This window comes from Pteronotus mesoamericanus, unplaced genomic scaffold (genome assembly GCF_021234165.1).
Source record: "Pteronotus mesoamericanus isolate MK-2021 breed Mesoamerican mustached bat unplaced genomic scaffold, CSHL_Meso_final scaffold_54, whole genome shotgun sequence".
Classification (NCBI taxonomy): domain Eukaryota; kingdom Metazoa; phylum Chordata; class Mammalia; order Chiroptera; family Mormoopidae; genus Pteronotus; species Pteronotus mesoamericanus.
The window spans coordinates 8,830,728-8,842,453 of record NW_026555321.1 but is presented as its reverse complement, the minus strand read 5'-3'; the positions used below and the strand labels follow the sequence as shown (position 1 = coordinate 8,842,453).

At 44.1% G+C, this 11,726-nt stretch overlaps 1 protein-coding gene across 7 annotated transcripts in view; it reads left to right on the top strand.

Annotated features, from left to right (window-relative positions):
• The first annotated feature begins 2,433 nt into the window (after positions 1 to 2,433).
• Positions 2,434 to 11,726, top strand: part of RBMS3 (RNA binding motif single stranded interacting protein 3) — a 1,181,733-nt gene continuing 1,172,440 nt past the window's right edge. For 4 of the 7 annotated variants that reach the window (XM_054595674.1, XM_054595677.1, XM_054595676.1 and 1 more), the window contains exons 1-2: positions 2,434 to 2,930; positions 3,485 to 3,714. In XM_054595674.1, coding sequence (XP_054451649.1) covers positions 2,837 to 2,930; positions 3,485 to 3,714 — 324 coding nt within the window. In that variant the 5' untranslated portion in view covers positions 2,434 to 2,836. The remainder of the gene's footprint in view (positions 2,931 to 3,484; positions 3,715 to 11,726) is intronic. The other 3 variants (XM_054595672.1, XM_054595670.1, XM_054595673.1) reach the window with 2 other exon arrangements.

Sequence of the window (11,726 nt, the reverse complement as noted above, 5' to 3'; positions counted from 1 at the left end):
GCATAAAACTTCTTCAAGATAAAACTCTGTTCCCCTTTTAGATTAATGCTTTTGATTTTGGAGAACTGTATGCTTCTAATTCATTACCAGAGATTCAAACACAGATACATTCTTAATTTATGTAACTTTTCATTATGCAACACTGAGATCCTGGGGGGAGGGCGAAGAGAGCACACACACAAGTTTCTAAGATTGCATTTTCTGGATCAGTCTTTCCGAGTAGTATTTTAGGGGAACAGTGCCAAAGACGATTGTAATATAGAAAGGCCAACTATGTGACGGGTCACAGCAGTGCCTCTCAAACTCGAGTATCGTAGGAAGCACTTGCAGTGCTTGTTAAAATGCAGACTGTGATGAAGTAAGTGCGGGCTGTGGCTTGAGACTCTTTATTTCTAACAATACATGTTGTGATGCTCTTGGTTCGTCGACCACATTTTGAGTTAGAGGACTCTTCCAGGCCATCTTTGAGTAAACGCCCCTCTCTATGACTCAAAAAATCCAATGGTCTGGTATAAGCAGTAAGCATTTTCTTGAAAGTGCTGATTTGCTCACTTGCGTCATCTACATGATAGACATCAAAAGGTCAAAATTATTCATAGACCCATCATTAATTGAAAGTTAATCGGGAAATGAAGTCATTTAAGGCAAAAGCAAAATAGTAACACAAATACCTCCAATGACGACTGGGGCAAAATTTTCAAAACGTTGCAAGTTGTGTGTATGCTTGAAGTAGCAATTTGCATGCATAATTAGGTGCAATCAACAGTTTTGAAATGTAATATATTTTCTGAGTCCGTATTTACTTATGATGGATGCAAAAAAATTTCAGTGTCCCCCAAAAAATAGAAGGGCAGAGAAAGGAAAATATTTGCATTTAGCAATAGGCATCTTTACAAGCACATGCCTAAAGTTAGAACAAATATAGCTGAAGTATTGTATCTTTATTTTGATTTAATCTTCATTTAAGCCTTAAAGAAGTTCACAGACACATTTGGGAAGTAACAAGCATGGAAGAATGATAACTCACCCATCAGCCCTTCCAGCTCCTGTGGGAAATGACATGTAATTTTTATTTCCTACACTATAGAAGGAAAACCTGTCAAATTCAAAACTTTATTGCATAAAACAGCACTTTCTCACTGCCTTCAGAAGGAGCTTCATTCTTTGAAGATACCAAATATCTTTTAAAACAATTTATATAAAATGATTAATTAAACCGACGACACCTTCTTCCTAAATCAAGGTCCTCAGATGAGTGCTCATGGTGGATTTGTGTTATTGTGCCTCTATTTTCGGAGCGGCAGGCAGTGATTGCGGACCGCTCACTATGCCCCAGGGTACTTGGCTAAGCCCTTTATACAGATAATCTAATTTCCCATTATAAAATAAATACTATAAGAATTGATTTATTACAATGTACTAAGGAGGAAATAGAGATTAAGTAACTTCTTTAAAGGCACATAGCTCTATATTTATTTTCTTAGCCAGTACATTACTAAATAAAGGGTCATAATGTTATTTTAAACATATAGTGAATCTCAGGCTCATTTTATTTTCAACAAGTCCTCAATTTAGACAATGAGCCTGAAGTCTAGTGTTTTAGAAATTTTGAAAGAAAAAAAAAAAAAAGAGACAGTAATGCCATTCCCAAACTTTTTTCTTTCTAAAAGCATGTTCACGTTGCATTATCCAGATTGGCTGTCTACGCTGATTAAATTAAAGTGGCAAACAATTTCTCTCACTTACAGGCAGAGTCGGAGATTAAGAGATTGACTCGAAGGATAAGACCTAATGATGTGTTCTTGTGTGACTGCATTTATTGGGTCAGCGTGTCTTGATATGTAAAAGTTGTCTTAAGTTAATGCAACGCAGTCACGAGATGAACAGTGCAATTTTCTAGTTTCATTAGGCAAGTGTTATCTGTGATACATTATATGTTAGGGGGAAAAAAGCCACCCTCTGCTAAGATATGCATGAATTGTTCATTTATCTCTTGATCCATTTGGGGGCATTATGGAACTCAAAGCCCAGAACAATGGGCTTTATTTAATATTGAACAGGTTCTTAATGACCCGCTATTCCTCTCCGTGGCTGCTGGAAGGTCCCTCCTGGTTGTGCAGAGTTGCAGTAACAGTTCCCGTGAAGTTGTAAGCTACTCCCAGGACCAAGTGGTGTTAAATTTAGAAGTCATCCTGATCACCTGACTGTCGGTGAGCCCCGATTTCAGAATTTCCAAGTCTACCCCTGTCATCACGATCTCTATATTTATAGACGCAGATCGACGCCTGGCCTGGGGTCACCTCCGGAACCTCTTGGAGACCTGCCCTGCTGAGGACGCCCTTCCAGCACCGGAGAGCTCGCCACTTGGGAGCGGCGGCGCCCAGCTGGCGCCCACCCCGGGGTACATTGCAGTAAATGCCTGGTAGTGACTTCTCGCTTCTCCCTCCGCCTCCCTCGTCGACCCTCCACTGCCAACCTTTACGCCAAACTCCAGCGCGCTGCGAGACTCGCGTCCGCGCCATCCACGCGGGGCCCCACCCCTTCCCGGTTCTAGCCCGCGTTCGGGCCGGAGGCGAGGGTAGGTCGATTTCCTGCCCGGAATTTGCGGCTGTCTTCTCTTCACTCCAATTCTCGTGCCGGGCGGCGTGGCGCGCAGCCACCGGCGGCGGGGCGTACGGAGGAGCCGGAGCTCGGACACCCACCCGCACTCACCGGAGGGGCTGACCCCGGAGACACGCTCGGCCGCTGGAGGGAGAGAGGAAGGGAGACCTGGGCCAGAGTGGAGGCGGGGGTCGCCTGCAGTTGGGGGTGGGCGCACCGGCCACCAGCCCTCCGTATGCTCTTCTCCTTCCAGTTCTCGCTGCCACCACCTTGCACAGGTCGGAAGACCCTCCTTCCCTTGACTCCTTTGCGTCGGGGAGAGGGCAAAGGTGAGGGGTTGGCGCTGGGTCAGCGGGTGGGGATGGTAGATTGCACTTAACACCTGACATTCCCTATTCCTCTCAGTTTCGCCTGGCAAATTCCGGCGATCTGGTTTGTTCTTCCTGTAACTTTGTTCAGAGGGTTGGAGGGGAGGGGAAACGCCGAGGGTCCCCAGGAGAAACTAGAAAGCAACGAGGATCGGGAGGCCGGGCTGGAGAGCAAGTCCCCGAGCGGCCCCAGGGCTGGGCGCGCGGCTGGCAGGCATCGCCGCCGCCGCCGCCGCCGCCGGGATGCGCTCTGCTTAGCGGGACTGCCGGGGGCGCCTGAAGGCCACCGCTCCAAGGACAAGCGGCCGCCCGCTCCTCGCGCTCCGCGGCCGAGACGCCGCCGGTGCCGGAGCCGAGCAGGCGAGCGGAGCTGCGGGGAGCGCGGGGAAAGGGTGGCAGGAGGGAGGGCGCGCGGAAGGCGGCCCCTCCCCGGCGAGCCATGCGTGCCACCGGCAGCTGAGGAGCCGCCGGGCGCCGCTGCCAAGTCTCCGCTTCGCTTTTGTCTTGCCCTCCAGTGAATGGGAAGATGGAGATGGATGTTGAGGGAGTTTCTCCGCGCCCGGAGCCCATCCCCCGTTCCCAGGGGGCTGGCGGAGCCTGCCAGGCGCCGCCACAGCAGCCCCAGCCCCAGCCCCAGCCGCAGCAGCAGCAGCTGGCTCAGGATGAACTGCCCGGCGAGAGTGCAGGAGCTGAGGACAGTGACGATCCGGAGGCGAGACCCAACAGTGAGAAAGGAGAGAGCAAGGTAGGTCCACAGTGTTGGCGCTGTGACACCTTTTGAACAAAACCAAGGAGCCCTAGTAGTGGCTGTCACTTTAAACCTTCCGCTTCCCCCACCCCTTCCCTCGTTTGTGTGGTGGTGGGGGCTGCAGATGTGGGCAAGGCGTGAGATTTCAGGGAATCGATGGGCGATAGTGACTTTCTGAACTGGAAGGCGTGTGCCGAAGTCTGCCCTGGTTTCCGTCTTCAGCGGTGTGTGCAGAGAAAAGTCTTCGGTAGGTGCGATGTGATGCCAGGGTAGAGCCCACACCTCAGGAGAGTGGTGTCGAGAGACCTTTGCTTCCCACCCGTTATACCCAGGGCTTGTTGGATGATCTAGGTCAGGGGGAAACATATGTCTTCAGGAGCTGCCAAGTGGCTTCTGAGACTCCTTGGACGGGGGTGACATCAACCTACAGATGACAACAATGGGAGCAAACTTTGGCTCCTCTGTAGAATGGAGATCACTGCTTAACACAGCTCCAAACTCCAGGTCTTCCTCCTCACCTGGCACCCTCCTACCTGGGAGGGTAGGGACCGAGTGCCTGGCTGCAGATGAGCCCTGCTGTGTCATTGTAGACCAGGGGACAGCCACTACTACTTGCTGTGGAAAGAGGAGTTCTCCAGGTAACTGGGTTCCATTAAAAAAAAAAAAAAAAGATTCACATTCCATTCTGTGGTGCTGTTGCTTCTTCTGTTGGGAAAATTGTGAAGGAGTAGATGAAATGGCATAGAAAATAATGCCTTGGTCATAGTGTTTAGAGTGTATTTGTTACAGCTTTGTGTCTGAGTACAGTCTCCTTTCTCCATAGGCACGCGGAGTTCAGTTTTGTGGAAGCTAGTATTGTTTAGCTGTACCTGCATAAAGTGTACACATGTATTTGTTAATACATTTTGAAATGGGCTGTTCATGTTGGGGAAAAGTTGGTTCAACAAATCAGAACATTGGAGCCAAAGAGGAGTCAGTCAGTAGACAGCACTTAAGGAAGTGCACAAGAAAATAGTCACTTCTGCTGGCTAGAGAAGAATTGCATGTCGTGAAGTTGCATTAAACAAGTATCTGAAATGTATCGGGATCACATTGAACGGTGTTCTTCTGCATTTGGAGACAGGCTGACTTCACAAGTTGGTATTTGCAAATGTTCAAAATTGTTTTGCATACTGAAACTGAGCTAAGGATTGAGATTGTTGTTTATCTACCAAAATCAATATTGTAATTTAAATGGCAGTCTACCAAGAAGCTGGAATTTCAACATACTCTAGACCGGACCCAGGTGCCTTACAAATGCATACAAGATTTACATTGTAAAAGCTATGATGAATTTTAATATTCTCATATCCTCGGCTTTCCAGTCGCTCTCTCCTGATTTCATGAATATTTAATTCTGTCATGACTGCATATTTACTACTTTAAGTGACTGTCTGTGCTTAGTTTTAGGAAATAACCATAACTGAGCATCATATTACCTAATTGCACTATAAGTCTCTTTTGCAAAGTAGGTGTGGGGAAATAATTAAAATATACAGCCAGTGCTGCCGTTTCCATATTGTTGGTTCATATGCCCTGAGCATGAGAAATTCCTGCCATCAGCAAAAATCTGTGCTTATTTGTTTCCCTTGGATGCATCATGCAGGCTGTCTAATGTTCTACCAGTTGTGAGGAATAAGGAAGGAGATGAACTACAAATGTTACAGCAGGTGAAGAGAGGACTGAAAGCCGGTTGATTACAGTTCGTTAATTAGCGTGTTCAGATAATTGAGTATTCCAGTGATGTGATTTGCTTTATGTTTGTCTGCAATTTCTTGAGGTGGAAACAAAATACTACTTTTTTCCCTCCAGGTGTCTGCCTTAAAAAATGATCTTGCGTCCTTCTCTTAACCTGGAAATCATCTGGGTTTTAACCCTTTGCTTGTCTCTGGTCCTCTCCTACTGTTTCTTCTAAGAGTTTGAGGGCAGTTGCTGTGTTTCAGACTTTAATGACTCTTTTTGTCTTTGATGGATACTAAGGCAGGTTACAGATTGATTTTCCTTAGCAAATCGTGATTTCATTAGTGGGGAGGCCTTTGGGTGTCTTACCAGATTATTCTACTAAAATATAAATGGAAGACATACTGGGATAAAGTGGAATGTGGTTTTACAATGCTGTTTGGGGTGAGGTTCAAAATATGAATTTTGAATAACTGCAGTATTTATCCAAAATCTTCCCCAAGCCAGGGTACTATAAATAGGATATTAATGGGTATTACCACCCCTTCCTTCTGAATGTGTCAGGGGAGTATGGCCTTCATTTATTTATTTTTTCAGAATCCAGGTTGGGGCCATGATTTATTTTCCCATGAATTTACCCCAGTTGTCTTATTGGAAAAGAAATCAGCGTTCAGTGCCCAATCAGCTTGTCTCCTGAATTGCAAGTTCACCGTCATATGTCTTCGGAAAGTCTCTGAAATAGGAAGAAAGGTTAGAAAACTGGATCAATCAAGAGATATTTTACACCAGAGTTTCATGACATGACAGGTGCTTTCTGTCCCTAGAATAACAATGCCTGACTCCTCTCTAGCAAGCACTCTTCAGAGAAGTGTTAGAGCAGCCTCAGGGTGTATGTGCTACCATGCCATGAATTGGGGAAGGCCTTCCATTGACCATTTATTCCTCTTCTGTGCTTTAAGGCAGGTTTATATTAAACCCTTACAAAAAGCGGTCGCCTGCCCTTGCAATGACATCCAAAGACAATGCGATGACCCCCTTCGGGGACCCAGTGAGGTATTTCCTCACCTGTCAGCTCAAGAACTTTTTCCTCGTATCTGAAAAGAGGTTCTCTAAACTGGACAAAACTCTTTTCTTTTAGTCTTATATATGAAGATTAAATGGCCTCTGTCCTTAAATAAGAGACCTTCAAATCCTTGAAAGTCTTCTCAACCCTGGGTCTGATTGTTCTCCAAACTTTCTTGTAGTTTTCCATAGGCCTTAAAAATTCCATCCTTTTAGTGCCTCTTAAAAACCTTCTGAAATGCTTTCCTTATGCTTAATAATTCTTAGGTGGGTAGTTCTGAAACTTTGGAAACATTGAAAAAAAGCTCTGTGTGTTGAGGACTGGCACGCCAGTATCTTACTCCATCTGTGCTATCAAGTTAACTAACTTGATATAAGTATACAAATGTGTGAGTCTCCCCCGGTCTCAGATGAGTGGTACAAATGGTTCATTCTTGCGTGCTTTAGCTTCGTTTCATTCATGTGTTTTTTCTTTTTCTTCCCCCCCCCCCACCCATACACTTACTGTCCCCACCCACCGTTTCCCATGATGTTTTTACGCCTATGAAGTGTGTGTTTATGGCCCAGAGGTGAAGTATTGTAATGAAATGATCTTTTTTGCTTAGTTCTCATTTAAGCCTTGGTTTGCAAGCACGTTATTCTGAGTTCTGGAAGAGAGAGACTGTGCTGCCCCACCAAAGGCGCTTCATTGACGAACGTGACCCCCGGTGCCCACCTCAGCTGCCGTCTATCAGTGATGCTGTCCTAAACTGTGGGTCCTACAGAGGATGCTGTAGGGAATTTCTTACCCAGCCTGTCCAGCACATTTGTAAAAACCTTTTATTGTGAAATAATTTTAGATCTACAGCACTGTTGCCGGATAAGACAGAGAGTTCCCATATACCCTTTACCTCGTTTTCCTTAATGTTAACATTCCACTTAATCATTGTATGTATATGGCAATGAAGACAGTACTGTTAGTATTACACTATTAGCTAAACTTGTCCACTCAATTTTTGTTGAGCAAATGTGTAACATATTGATATTTTCCATTCTATCCTTTTGTAGGGTTTAAGACTGTTTTTACACCTGAAAGGCTCTGTGAGAGAATATTTAAGAGCCAAATTTGACTTCGGGTTAACTCCCCCTGTCTTTTTTCTGGGTGGGCAGATGCAGCTTGGGAAGTACAAAGGTTGAGGTCCCTGGAGCTTGGCATCACACAGCAGTGAGCCCTGAGAGAGTTCCAACTTTGGCAAAGCTCTTGAGTGCTGTGAACTTATGGGGAGTGGTCGTCTTCTGTTCTGTTTTATCCTGAAAAACATTCCTGCTCCAGGTACGATAGAGTTTGCCAGTACGCAGAGGACAGCAAAGTCTCAAGTGGCAAGAAGAGGAGAAAAGGCAATTGATAAAATCAAGACAGTTCACTTCGTTGCCTGACCCCTTGGGTGTTTTTTCTTGGCATGAAAAATAATGGAAGCCCTTTGGTTTTTGCATTGTGTTAGCCAGGATCACCCTGATCCCCAGCCCGGCGACAGAAGCTTGCCCACGTTAGGTAGGATGTCATTGTGATTATGAGTGAAATCAGAAGGACGCACACTTGATCTTGGCTCTTTTACTAGCTGTTTACTTCAGATAGGGTTTAATCTTTCTAAACCTCAGGGGTTTTTGTTTTTGTTTTTTATTCTGTAAAGTAGGAATAATTATAAATGCCTACCAGTTATGGTTATTGTATGTCTTGAATGAGATAAAACATATCAATTTCTTGATTCAGAGCTTCCCAGGGACTGACTGCTCAGTAATTGTTAATACTAATTGTGATCATCTTTATTACTGTTGCGGTCCATGGTTCTGAAAAGGAGAATGAGTTGGGGCTCCAAGTGCACCTAGAATTTTCAGTGGTGGGGAAAACTGGGGGGCTGGAAATGATACAAATGCATTCAAACCAAGTCAGTAGTCAATGACCTAGTTTTGTCCTGCTGGCCTTGAGGTGTTCCCGCATATTTTCCTGGTGGTCGGGAGGTTAGGAAAGAGTTACATTTTATCCTGACTTGTCAATAGACTGCTCCTCTCTCACCAGGAAAGCCAAGGAAGACCAGGATAGAAGGCCCTACATCCCAGCCCAGGCCTCAGGAGTACACGCAAGACATTAATAAAGCCAATGGATTGAGCTGCTTTTAACACATCACATTTATGGTTTCTCAGGAGGAGTGGGTGGCCACTTTTAAACTTAAAAAAATGACTGAGCTACAAAAAGATTGTATTCTTTAGGGCTCTTTGGTTGCAAGCAACACAAACGGAATTGACTTTGAGCAGAAAGGTGTTTTATTGTAAAGTAGTAAGGTAATCAGAGAATCAAAGGAAAATGACACCACTGGTTATTGGGAAGCCAGGGAAGCTCAGAAGATCTGAGTCGTAGAAAGCGAAGAATGGCTCTGCATAGCTTTGCCATAGAAGGATCAATTCCAACCATTTCTTCGCCTTCATGTTGCTGCCCAGGGCCAGAGACCATGGAAAGGATATCTAATTGGTCTTGCTTGGATCAGATCTCTGTTTCCTGGCCAGGGAAGGGTGGCCATTTAAGCATACAAAAAAAAAAAGTAATTAAGTAAATAAAAATTTCAGAATAAAGCAGGCTTCACCCAATACCCCCTTCTCAACCCTACACCCCTCTCGCATATATCCCATCCCATCCCGTCCCGTCCCGTCCCGGCCCCTCCCCTCCCCTCCCATCCCACCCCCTCCCATCCCATCCCCTCCCCTCCCATGGGCTTTGCTGTCCTCAATTCTCTGTGGACCTCTGTGTACTTAGGCAATGGGGCTCTGGGAACTGCTGTGGGCCCCTATAGATCGAGTTTCTGATTATCTTCCTTTTCTCATGAATGCAGTGTTGATAAAGTCAAAATCAGTTGTAAGAAAGATCCATTTTCTTAGATAAGGGTGTTGTCTTCACGTGTAATTTTTTTAAAAGCATTTTTGAGCTCAGCAGGAACTGTAACTGGGGGCAGCGGCAGCAATAGCAGCTCTGCTAGCATATTCTTTGGAGGTGAGACCACTTGACATATTTTTAAAGGGAGAATGTTGACCTGTCTACTAGGCAGTACAAAGAGCCAAGTGAAGTGATACTGTGAGACCCATAGAGACACTGGTCAATGAAAGATTCCCTTTTTCTTGGTTTACTCCCCCAATAACCAAAGGCACAGGTCACGTCCAATTCATAACGTGGCTGGGTCTTTCCTGTTCATCTATCCTGCCCAAACCTCCACCTCCATCTCTTTCCCAGGCTAGACCCCTTATATTTCACAGTCTGTTTTCTATTTTTGATCATGTATTTATTTAAACAATAGGTAAGTACATTTTTTAAATGTTTATCAATATATTTAGAACTGTTTTTTAGCAGTTATAGGTTTGAAAGCCAGTGGTGCTTTTCCAGCACTTCATATATCTTCACTTAAACGTCTTCTTTTTTTAATTTTATTTTTCAATTACATTTTATGTTCAATATTACCCTATTTTAGTTTTAGGTGCACAGCATAGTGGTTAGACAGTCATATACTTTACAAAGTGATCTCCCCTCTCATATTTGGAGCCTCACCTGGTACCATGTTTATTGCAATATTATTGACTGTATTTCCTATGCTATACTTTACATTTCTGTGACTATTTTGTAACTACCAATTTGTATACTCACCCAGCCCCTCAGCCCCCCTCTACTCTGGCAACCATCAGTCTGTTTCTATGACTCTGTTTCAGTTTTGCCTGTTTGCTTATTTTGTCCTTTAGATTCCACATATAAGTGAAATCATATAGTATTTATTACAATCTATTTTCTTTTTAAAGTAAGATTTACGGGCATCTAATTTACAGACAGTAAAATTCACCCCTTTTAAGTATACAGTTTAATGAGTTTTGACAAATGTATATACCTGTGTAACTGCCACCCCAAACAGGATGTGGGATGTTCCCATCACCTCCATAGACTTCCTTTGGGTCTCTCTGCAGACAGTCACCTCACCTCACCCCCAACCTGTTCCAAAGTTTCATATAAATGGAGTAAAAAAGTCTATGGTCCTTTGCATCTAACTTGTTTTGCTTAGTGCATGTGTTTGATATTCACTCCTTTTGGTGTCTCCCTAGTTCTCTTTTCTTACTGAGTACTATTTCATTGTATGGATGTAGCACACCTTGTTTATCCATTTACCTATTGATGGCGATTTGGGTTGTTTATGGATTTTTGTCTTTTATGAATAAAACGCCTATAAAACCTTTTTTTGTAGATATACAGTTCATTTTTCTTGGGTGAATTCATAGCAGTGGAACTGCTGGGTTATGGTAAGCTTAACTTCACCATCAGTGCATGATAATTCCAGGTTTTCCACATCATTGTCAACACTTGGTATTGTCAATATTTTTAATTTTAGTAATTCTAGTAGGTGTGTAATGATATCTCACGTGGCTTTAATTTGTATTCACTTGAACAAAAGGTGTTGAACACCTTTTTATGTGCTTATCTACCATCTGTATGTTTCTTTGGGGAAATGTCTGTTCAAATCTTTGGCCCATTTTTTTTTTTTAACAAAATTGGGTGGTTTGTATTCTTATGATGCAATCTATTATTTTTACATAGGTTTAGGTTCCAGAAACCCTGATGGAAGCTTGAGGAGATCACGAAGCAAGTGGCATACTGAGTCCTTTCTTTGGGGCTCATTGGTGAACTAACATTTATGGGGCCTTTCCCACGTGCCAGCCATCGAGCAAGGTAGATTCACATTCCGTGATCTCCTTTTATGCTCCATAGTAATCCTTCAAAACAACTATTAGGAACCCCAAGGTCACACAGCTATAGGGCAAAGGAGGTATTTCCATTTGAGTCTGCCCTACCCTTCCTCTTTCCCTTCATCTGGTGTGACTCAAGGCTGCTCCTCACTGCTTAGGCGTTAGCTTCCCTGCCTGAACTGCTTGCATTGCTCTGGGTGTTTTAAAAGCAGCCCTCAGGTGAAATAACACTGCTGGCATTGACATGCAAATCAGGACATTGAGCTTTGGGCAAAAGAGTGATAAATGGTGGCGGAAAAAGACCTGACTTTGGGTGGCAAGCTCACCCATGCGGTATGCAGATGATGGGTTACAGGGCTGTGCACTTGAGACCAGTATGGTTTTATTAACCACGATCACCCCAAGAGATGCCATAAAAAAGAGATTTGTCATTTAAAAAAGTGATAAAGCATGCATCCCTATAAAAAATGGACAAA